General features: G+C 50.7%; 1 protein-coding gene across 1 annotated transcript in view; it reads left to right on the top strand.

Moving 5' to 3' along the window:
• The first annotated feature begins 284 nt into the window (after nt 1–284).
• The window catches only part of TCERG1L (transcription elongation regulator 1 like), an 80,562-nt gene continuing 69,650 nt past the window's right edge, over nt 285–11,196 (top strand). The window contains exons 1-3 of the mRNA XM_065672983.1: nt 285–608; nt 1,790–1,936; nt 2,738–2,918. Of these exons, the coding sequence (XP_065529055.1) occupies nt 303–608; nt 1,790–1,936; nt 2,738–2,918 (634 nt within the window). The 5' untranslated portion in view covers nt 285–302. The remainder of the gene's footprint in view (nt 609–1,789; nt 1,937–2,737; nt 2,919–11,196) is intronic.

Below are 11,196 nucleotides of genomic sequence, written 5' to 3'. Positions count from 1 at the left end.
CAGGGGCAGGCGGTGCCGGACGCCGGTGAAAATCCTTCACCCACCACGGCCCCCAAATCCCCTTTCCCCCCCCCCCCCAGACGCAGCGCTCCGAGCGGGCCGGCCCCGGGGGCGGGTCTGGCCGGTTACCGGTGCCCCCCCGGGGGAGGCGGCCCCATCACGGCCCCCGCCCCGTGCCCCCTCCTCTCCGGGCGGAGCCTGGCGGCAGCGCCCGCCGACGGCCGGGGTTTCCGTCGGCGGCGGCGCCGGTGCCGGAGCCGGGTGAGGAGCGGCCGGGCTCCGCGCGCCCCGTGCCATGCAGGATGCTGCCGGCTCCCGCAGCCAAGCGGCCGCCGCCCCTGCTCTGGCCGCCCCCCGCCGCCGAGCCCCCCGCTCCCCCCTGGGCCTGGGTGCTCCCGGCAGCCGCGGGGCTCGTCCGGGTCGGCGCTGCCGCCGCCGCCGCCGGGGCTCCCCCGCCGCCGCCGCCGCCTCCTCCGCCGCTGCTGCTCCCGGCGCCGCCGCCCGCCGCAGCCCTGCTGCGGGCAGCCCCGGGCTGGCGCGTCCCCTGCGAGCCGCTCCTGCCGCTGCTGGCCGCCGAGCAGCGCTCCGCCGCGCTCCTGCCCGGGCAGGTAAGGGCGGAGCGGGCCGGGCTCTGCCGCGGGGGCGGCTTCCCGGTGCTGCCGTCCGGAGCCCCGGCGATGGAGCCTCAGCCCGAAGCGGGGGGGCTCAGCGGCGGGACGGGTCCCCGCGGTGCCCCGTGGGCTCGGTGCGCTGTGCCCGCTGCGGTGCGCGGCTCTTCCCGCAGCGCTCGGCCGGGCGGCGCGGCGTGTGTCGGGGCTTCCGCCCTCCGCAGGAGCCGGCCGCAGTGCTTCCCCGGGGCTGGGTTGCGGGGGGCTGCGGGTCTCCGACGGGGCCGGTGGAGGCCGATCGCTGGAGGCGTTTTGTGCGGACACAGCGCGGGCGGAAGCGCTCCCGCGGCCGTGCGCGCAGGGAAGGGCTGGTGCTCGGTGGCTGTTCACAAAGGCGAAAGTTGCGACTCAAGTCGCTGCCTCTCCAGTGCGCATTCCAGTTGCGACCTGCGGTCCTACCGCCGCTCCGAGCAGCGGAGCGTTCCCGCTGTCCCGGCGCAGGGATGGGGCGGGTGCTGCGCGCCTGGTTCTGCCTCGGCCGGGTGGTTTGTGCTCGGCAGAAGTACAAACGAAGCGGGATGAGAGCGCGGAGGCGTCCGCTGGGGCTCGAGTGATGGTTTCCAGCCTTCCCGAGCACGAGCGTCTCTGGTGGTTTGGGAGCAGAGCGGGAGGGAGGCGAGGGATGGGTAGCGCTGGGTCTGACAGAACCGAGCATCAGTTGTTCCCGGTGTGAGGGCGCGTGAACTGCAGAGGTGGTTTTACCGTAGGAACCAAACGAATTTAAGTGAAAATGCGTTTCTGGCGTTTCCTACGGTTCTTACTCGCTTCCAAGATGAATTTTAAAGCCACTTTCTAGTGATGTTCCTGTTCCGTGTCTGAGATTCTGTCTGAGCAGAGGAGAACCAGACTGCCCTGGCAACTAGCAGCCATTGGCCAAGTCCTGCTTTCCTGCCTGGCTACTGATTTGTGGCTTTCTAAAGCCCTTTATCATGTCAGTGCCAGGCGCACTGTGCGATGCCTAAAGAAACCCAAATGGTTGTTGGGTTCAAGGGACATATTTGAAATCTTCTGTACTCATCTTATGTGTAATTAGGGAATCATGAAAAGCATCCACTCATTCAGGATAAAATCCTTCTATTAACTTCTCTCCCTGTTTTCTCTTTTTTCCTCCCCTCCCCAAGTGGATATTTGGACCTCATTCACCAGTCATTGGATTTTCACCTTCTTCGAGCGTGGAATTTGTCCCTGTTTTTCCACCTGTGTACACATCTACGGTCCCACCTCACGCTGGGAAAAACTGGATCGATAAAAGGCTCCCCAGCTGCAAAGTAAGTCTGGTCGTGGTGCGTTGAAGTGTTTTAAGGGTGAAATACAGGAAATGTCACGGGTTTGGTGAATTGTGAAGGTGTATGAGAGGGCAGGAGTTGGTCAGGTAAAATTCCACGGAGGAGGAATGTTGTGAGGGATGGATAATGGAGGAGAAGAGACTGCTTCAGCCGTTAAACATCTTTGGTTTTCTCAAGTTTAAAAAAGACTGACATATCTTTGATATTAGTCTTTATTACATTGACTAGAATGTTTTAATGGGATGTAGTTATGGGAGTTTCCCATTTTCCCTTTCTTTTTGGTCCTTCTACTGTTTTCCCCAAGGGATGCTGTGGTGTTGCACTGGCAGTGGTGGCATCACGATGAGCACTACCATGCCGCTGGGGTGTCACTCATTGTCCTGTGTCCTCATCTCGCCCACAGCTACCTACATCTGTAATTTATCTGGCTGAATAATGCAAATGTGTCTCTATGACGCTATCCCATGTCCCTCACACCCATCTCTCCGATTCGGAAGATGGATGAGGTCTCTGGATCAGAGGTGGCTTATTCCGGAGCACCTGTGTGTGGGACACAAGTGCCTTCGGCTATTCCTTTCTCTTTATGGTGCTGATTAGTCATGTTAAATGGGAATTCACTTATAATGGTCAGCTCAACCCATCCTGCGGCACTGAGGGAGCTAAAATCAGTTATTTTTGCAAGCTGGTCCCTAGCTTGAGGTACTACCTGTTGTAATATTGAGTTTTATGCCTGAATTTTGTACCTCAAACCTTATCATTCTTCTATTCCTTTATGTTGGGCAGATATACCTGAATAATGCCTTTGCTCTGGATTCTGCGTGGCTCCATCCTGAGGACTCAAGACTCTTCCAGGGCAGTGATAAGCCGCTGTTAATGAGCAATCAGGTTGCTATGGCTATAGCCAGGCCAGCTGCTGGCTCCAGGCCTCTCCCCACCGTGGTGCTGGCACCTCAACTGGTACCAGGTCAGTAGGACATTATTAATGAAGTACTTAGCTTTTTTATTACCTGGATCTCTCAGAGATGCATATACCGTTCTCTAATGTAAGGGTTTCATTGCATTCAGCTGAAAACCTCTTGCTTGATCTGAACCTTGATGGCAAAGTGCATTTCATCCTCTAAATTACTTAAAGAACAAAAGATCATGTGTAATTGTAGAAGATTATAACAGATTATTCCATAACTGGCTGTTGACTCGTGGAATGAAGGGGCAGCCTTGGCTTGTTTTCAAACAAGAAATTCCTGACACAGTTCATGTATAATTCTCCTGTTGGCTTCTAGAGTCTGGTATAGTCTGTGTAGACAGCTCTCAGTAGGGAAGAGCAATTGATCCATCATCTCATTAAGACTCAGTTATAAACAATGTTATTCCTGAAATAAATTCCATTAATCTGGGTAACTCAGGTATGTCACAGCTGTAACAGAGGAACTGAGATTTATACTTGCGGAAAAGAACAAGAATTGCATTGTGGTAAAGCTGAATCTCTCTATTTGCTGCTGCAGTAGTGATTTGAAGTAGTTGTTTCATAGAAAGGGTTATAGAACCATAGAATAGTTCGGGTTGGAAAGGACCTCAAGATCATCCAGTTCCAACCCCCCTGCCATGGGCAGGGACACCTCACACTAAACCATCCCACACAAGGCTTCATCCAACCTGGCCTTGAACACTGCCAGGGATGGAGCACTCACAACCTCCCTGGGTTATAAAGTGCTACTCATGGTTAAACCCATAACATATATCCTTAAACGGAAAATTAGGATATTGTTAATGGGTTGTGGTAAGTTGTTTCTTGGAGTGAAGGTGATGAGTGTTGGGTTGACAGCAGAGCCCTCCTTATCTTGGTCTTTGCCCTGTAAAGTCCTTTTTGTTTTGCTACCCCGTAGCACACAGGAAGCCTTCCTGTGTTTTGCCAGTAACACAGAGATTCATTGAGAGAGTGCTGGAATTGCTCCTCGCTGCCTGGGTTCGTTTGCCAGGCTGATTAATTAGCAGTGAATATTGTTCTGTACTGAAGCACATCGAGCCGCTCGCGTCGGTTCTGTGGTTTGATGGGTTCGCAGAAAGCTGCCTCCTCCTCCTGCCGGGATCACCCCGTGCTCAAGTGGAGCGATGCCTGGAAATGAGACTGCCGCTGGTGGGATCCTGTTGGATGGATGCATTTCTCTGGGATACTGTGGGGAATTGTTGAGCTGCGCTCCCAGACAGGAGGCACCGGTTAAAGCGTGTTTTAAGGGCAGGCGTGATGGGAAGAGAAGTGTTCTGTGCAGGGGAGTGACAGCCTGTTGGTTGTTTGTGTATATAAAGTAAATATCCCAATATCCTAACCATGCATAAACATGCTGTATCACCCAGTGTTTCAGACAGAAAGCGGGAGCATACCTGGCACAGCGGGTTAGGGAAGCGTTCCAGACCGCATCTGTGGTCTGGAAGCAGGACAGAGGAAAGACGATTTTCTTCCCTCTGGACAATGTGTGCGCACACGTGCCTGTTCACACAGGGGATGTTCAGGTGGATCCGACTCTTCCTCCAGCAGCGTGCTCAGTGTGGCTGCCACCTCTTCAGACCCTTCCCTCACAGGGAAGAGCTTCTGCCTAAGAGCTCAGCTCAGTCTCCCCTCGGGCAGGTTCAAGCCATTCCCCTTGGCCTGTCCCTACAGGCCCTTGTCCCAAGCCCCTCTCCAGGTTCCCTGCAGCCCCTTTAGGCACTGGAGCTGCTCTCAGGTCTCCCCTTCAGGAGCCTTCTCTTGTCCAGGCTGCCCCAGCCCAGCTCTCTCAGGCTGTCAAAATCTTCCCATCCCTCTTGAAATCGTCTGATCCATGCGGTCAGTGCTAATCCAGTGGCACCCTAGGCTGTGTGTGAGCAGAACTATGCATGGTGGTGGCATCACTGCTGGGTGGCAATATTGGTGCCCTACCAGAATCATCAGGAGCTCCTTCTGAGAAGTGTTACGGTTGTGCTCAAAGCATTTCCTATGCAATCTTTACACTTACTATGAAAAGTAATAAAAATACCAAGAGCAAATTGCTTAGTTAAGTGGTTTAAACTGAGGACCTCATAAGCTTTGTGCAGGCTCTGTCTTCATTTTGGAAGCCTGTCTCATGACAGTTTTGCCTTCCACAGTTATCAGTAATGATACAACTGTTTTCTCAATGTATCAGCAATGTTACAGAGATAAAGGAAGGAGGCATCGGAGTTTGGCGAGCGATAATGCTCATCATTTAACAGCTGGAGATGCAGCTACTAAAGGTGTTATTTTGTGTAAGAAAAGGAAGCAGCTATTACACTCTCGCGTATTGCAAAACATGAATTTATGTACTTATTTTGTGTGTCTAAAGCCAACAGTGACATTTTATTTTCCCACCTCGCCATGAGAGCTGCTTTCATGTCTGCTGGGTACTGCATTTTTCATGAGGAAGGCAGCGACTAGATATTTTTGCAGAGGAAGATTAATATTTGTGTCTCCTGCATTGTGCTCTCTGCGTGTGGATGAAATCAGGGCTGGTTGGGTCCTGAGGCAGATCTGCCCTTACGGCATCTGTGTGATGTACACGTCCCTCTGTGGGGTGAGGGACCATCGGCAGGACCCCTTGGTGGCACACATTAGATGAAAGCTGTAGCCCTCTGTTAATGATGTTCCATGCACTTACTGTTATTGATGCTATTTTAAGTGTTTGAGGGTGTGTTCTTGCTGTTTGGCATTCCTGGTTCTCGGAGCCAACACCAACAGCGGTGCTGTACAAAGAGTGTGTTCTTATGGGTGTGTTTGAGAAGGCGTTCATAGAACCCCAGCCTGGTTTGTGTTGAAGGGACCTTAAAGCTCCTCCAGCTCCAACCCCTGCCACGGGCAGGGACCCCTTCCACTGGAGCAGCTTGCTCCAAGCCCCTGTGTCCAACCTGGCCTTGAGCGCTGCCAGGGATGGGGCAGCCACAGCTTCTCTGGGCACCCTGTGCCAGCGCCTCAGCACCCTCACAGGGAAGAGCTTCTGCCTAAGAGCTCATCTCCATCTGCCTCCTTGCCAATGGCTTATGGAATAGATGCCCTCGAGAGTTTTTGGGTGTTCATTGTGGGCTGTTGCTCAGCAGCCATCTGGAGTCTTGCAGAACTGGAGATGAGTGTGTTTGTAGAACGGGAACCACAGATAGGTGACTGGGTAAGTGGAGCTGGGATACTGTCGTGGCCTCCTGCACTTCTGCTCAGAGCAAGGGGAAACCTGGCGTTTGAACATCTGTTTCCATTTTGAAACGTTTGTCAGCCCTCAGGTGGTTTTTTATATGGTTTTATGCACACGTCAACATAAACTGCGTTTTCTTGCTCATGCTCTGTGCTGGATTGGCCCCGGTGCTGTGGATGCCCTCAGCAGTATCTGCTGTAACAGACGCAGAAGGATGCGTTAGCATAAACCCATTGCCTGCTCAGAGGCCTCCTTGGGGGATCCCTGTCTGAGCCATGAGGGCAGGAGGAGATGCTGAGGTGAAAGGTTCTTAATGGTTTTTATCTCGAACAAAATGCTCAGAGTATTGTGTTTTCCTTTATAACAGAGGCAGTCTAACCTGGAACGAAGACTTGCAGGGTTTTCCAGTGCTGGTTTCCTCGAAGGAAGATAGTCTTTTTAAATCAGATAGTTTATTTCTTCTTGGTTTGGTGTAGAATGATTCTGCAAGAGCAGGTATTTTCTGCCAAGTCAAAGCTCCATTGCTGCCCCTGCATTTCCACAGGGTCTCTTCTCTCAGAAGCTATCCTTCTGTTCCTGCATCCATCGGTGTTAAATCACAAATGCAGAGTTGATGTATAATCTGCCATCAAATTGCTTTAGCATTACTGGTCCCATGTGGATTAATGCTTTCATCCTTCAGTTAGTGTAGTTTCTTTTAATCCCAGTAACCTTTGCGGAACTGAGCCAGTATTTGTCATGGTATTGGAATTATAGGATTTTAAGGTCCTTTCCAGCCCTAGCTATTCTATGACTCCATAGCAAGTCTCAGTATTGGCATTTACATGCATATACTCAAGTACGTACAGATAGACTTTCTGGGCGATTTCAGTTTAAATTTCAGACTTTACAAATCTATGAAGAAATGTGGAGGTTGTGTTCAATTTGGGCTCCATTTTGTCACGTTTTTAACAGTTTGGCAATACACGACACAGGACCTCCAACCCTCTATTTCCTAATCCCAAGCTCTGTATCTGAAGCATGTGTGTATACAAGTAGCCTGGGTTTGGGCTTCTCAGGTTGGGTTCTCCTGTATTTAACGTGTGTGTGCTAGGGCTCCTTCTTTGTTAAACAAGAACAGCACTGCAAGAACCTGCATATCCCTGAAATGCCATGAAAACCCTCTTTGTTTGTGCAGCTTTCAGGCACTGCCAAGGAGAGGACTTCATTCAGCCTTTGGGAACGCTTGACTTTAGTCCCAGCCTTTACAAAGCTTTGGTTTTGCTTATTAAATTTGTGCTTTTTGGGTGCTTTTTCTGTTCTCTACCTAAATCCAGTGCAGACTTCATCCCAGTTAAGATGGTTTTTACTTGAATTATAGAAATAAACCTAAGTGTCATGTGTTTATGGGAAGGGCTTGTAGGTCTGACCCTTTCCTAATATTGTCCTACCTGGCCCCAAGACTTCATTGTAAAGAAACCCAGACCTTTCAGTGACTTGAAGAGCCTGCTCTTGTTTGTGAGGAGCCAGGTGTATTTATTTATTGCCTATGAGCTGTTAGTGGTTTTCTTGCTGTCAGGCTCATGCAATAGCTGGAGTTTACAAATGGAAAAGGCAATAAGCTTTTTTCCTCCCTTCAGGCTACAGAAGATAAGGGATATCAATATGTTTTCCTTTGCATTGGGATAAATATGCTATTTAAGCCAATCCTTTGCTTTGTTTTATTGATGGATCGATGCTGCTGCAGTTGCTTGGCAGCTGGCAGCTCAGACCATGTGCAGTTGAGGTGTCAGGGCCAGAGGGTTCTCTGTGATCTGCCTTCTGTGAGCTTCAGTGCTGCTGTGATCAGTCTGTGGGAGAGAGGTCTTCCAGGTGTTTGTGCTGCATAAACAGACAAGGCTTCTTGCCCATTAAAATCATGCTGGTGGCAACACTGGGGTGGGCACTGCGTGGGGTGGACTTTACATGGAGGCAGGAGTGGAATTCCAGGCAGCTCTTGGGCACCTGAGGGAGAGCACCCAAACCACTCTTTAGCCGCTCTGCAGGGTGAGCTTTGCTGTACAGTGGTGTTTGCAGGGTGTAAGAAATGACAGGGGGGCTTTAAGCAAGAAGCAGCCATGGCTTCATCTTCAAAGCTCAAATCATAGAATCATAGAATCATAGAATAGTTTGGGTTGGAGAGGACCTTAAGATCATCCAGTTCCAACCCCCTGCCATGGGCAGGGACACCTCACACTAAACCATCCCACCCAAGGCTTCATCCGACCTGGCCTTGAACACTGCCAGGGATGGAGCACTCACAACCTCCCTGGGCAACCCATTCCAGTGCCTCACCACCCTAACAGGAAAGAATTTCCTCCTTAGATCCAATCTAAACTTCCCCTGTTTCAGTTTGAACCCGTTACCCCTTGTCCTGTCACTACCATCAGAAGGACTTAGGGGTGTTGGGTGACAAGAGGCTCTTCCCTGTGAGGGTGCTGAGGCGCTGGCACAGGGTGCCCAGAGAAGCTGTGGCTGCCCCATCCCTGGCAGTGCTCAAGGCCAGGTTGGACACAGGGGCTTGGAGCAAGCTGCTCCAGTGGAAGGGATCCCTGCCCGTGGCAGGGGTTGGGGCTGGAGGAGCTTTAAGGTCCCTTCCAACACAAACCAGGCTGGGATTCCATGATCACTTCAAGGATGTAGTTTGCTGAGGGATAAAGTGATAGTTTTGACCTGATTTGGAGTTCTGTCCTGACCCAGGCCATTGCTCCCCATCAGTGATACCCAGCCTTAGGTGCTCATTGTGGTGTCATGCAGGGGTGGGCTCAGTTTAAGTAACACATTCCTTTTCCTCTTCCTTTTGCAAATGTCTTCGTGAGTTTTCCTGCTGGGGCCAAGTCTTCCATTGGTAGTTTGTATCTCTTTTAGAGGTACATATATTTTGTGGAAATATTGGTCCTATTGACTTTACAGCACCAGAAAATAGTTCTTAAGTGGTAGAGAGCCGAGTGGAGCAAGCAAGAACAGAGAGTGCTTGATCCCAGGGGCTTGTAGTAAACAGCTGTTTAATCCTATTGATGAATAAAACTATGAATTAAAGAGATTTATTTTCAGAGCTGCTGTTCATTTATGGGGAATTGGCTAATAATAGAAAAATATCAAATCCTGATGTTCACACAGTGTCTGCAGACAGGGATTTTGCCCCTTATCCTTTAAAACTGGACCTCCCCCTTGTTGTAATATATTTTTTCACTTGGCATCTTACCTCTGATCCTCTTCCAGCATGAGGGACTGTTTATTGAGGAAGTTGAGGATTGAACCTTTAAGTTCAGGGAGCCTGCGTCCCGATTTCGTGACTTGGAGCTCCCTTGGACAGGAAAATCCAAATCCCACCAGCATCTCCTGGGTGTCCTGAAGCCATAGCTTTATGTGTCTGTCACCAGGTTTTGCCTTGTTGTGGGGTGTTTTGCCTGTAATAGATTAGCCGGCCAAGGCAGCTTCTCTGATACCACCGCTGCTGGCCAAGAGAAGGTGGTGAGAGCAAGACCTCCCTCTGGGGAGGCTGGGAGGGTGATGGAGAGTGAGAAACCTCTGATCTCCACATGGGTTGTGTTATGGTGTTCCCCCTTTTCCTGGTTCATCTTCAAGGAGGGAGGATCAAGCAACAGGAGCCATTTTAGCCTATTTCAACTACCTTCTTTTTTCCTCTGCATCAAAAGTTACCAGTTTTAGTTCCGATAAAAGCCTACTACAGGACTGTCATCTAACAGACTTCAGCTTGCAGACTCTGCAGGTGGAGGAGAAGGGAATAAGGGATAATAAACAATGCTTCACATTTCAGGTTTTCTTTCATTGTCGTGGAGCTGTTTTTTCATACATCGTTGGAAGCAATGTTAAATGTTTTGTGACAGGACTAGGCAGAAATCCAGAAGAAACAGGGATATGGTCAGGATGCTAGTGATCCATTGAGTTACTGCTAAAAATAAGGAGCTTGCGTGTTGCTTTGAGAAGAGGTGAGGGTGCTGTGCATCCTTCTGTGGCTGAGGTTGAAGACCTCGGCATTGCTAACTTATTGACTCTGGGGTTAAAGTATTTGACCCTTATTTAATAGGATGGTGCTCAAGGCCAGGTTGGACAGGGCTTGGAGCAAGCTGTTCTAGTGGAAGGTGTCCCTGCCTGTGGCTGGGGGTTGGAATTGGGTAAGCTTTAAGGTCTCTTCCAACACAGACCGTTCCAGGATTCCATGGTATTTGACCATCACGTGTTGTCCTTTGTCATGGCTCTGACTCCTGGTTCCAGTGCCTCCACCCCATTTCCTCACTGTTGGTGAACCATCGCTAAACAATCTTTGGTGCTTCTTCATCTCCTTCCTGCCCTTCCTTTCCTTCACACCAAATTCTCTGCCCGCCTCCTGAGTTTCCTCCTGATCTGTTTGCCTGAGAGGAGCAGAGCTGGAAGGCTGGGGAAGGGCTCTGTAATGGGGTTTGATGCCTCAGCAGATGAGCGTTGCCTTCCTGTGCCCAGGATGGAGCATGACCTGGGAAAGCCGCTCTTGCCAGGCAAAAATGTGCATTTTCCTCTCCCCTCAGGGTATATTGATAATGGCATTTTTGAGGCATTTGGCTCGGGAAACCCATGGAAGTGTGGGGTGATAAATTATTAACCCTTTCAAGGAGCTTTTGGAAACAGAGCAAAATCTGGTTGCTTTCTGAGGAGACCTTCTCCTCTGCAGCTATGCTGAGTGCAGATGAAAGGCCTTAGCCCTCGACAAGTCACATCCTGCACCAGCTTCCAGTTGCTTTGGCAAATGCTAGGTTATGTTGGAATTGGTTGCCCAGGGAGGTTGTGAGTGCTCCATCCCTGGCAGTGTTCAAGGCCAGGTTGGATGAAGCCTTGTGTGGGATGGTTTAGTGAGAAGTGTCCCTGCCCATAGCAGGGGGGTTGGAACTGGATGATCTTGAGGTCCTTTCCAACCCGAACTATTCCATGATTCTATGTCAGAGGCTGATAAACTGTTCAGTTGACAGCAGAGCAAGAGTGGGTTTGATGACCCGCAAGCACCCTGTCCACGCTCTCCTCTCCAGGAGTAACAATTATAGGGGCAGTCCTTTC

This window comes from Lathamus discolor, chromosome 3 (assembly GCF_037157495.1).
Source record: "Lathamus discolor isolate bLatDis1 chromosome 3, bLatDis1.hap1, whole genome shotgun sequence".
In the NCBI taxonomy this organism is placed as follows: Eukaryota; Metazoa; Chordata; class Aves; order Psittaciformes; family Psittacidae; genus Lathamus; species Lathamus discolor.
This window is presented reverse-complemented; position numbering and strand designations above follow the sequence as displayed.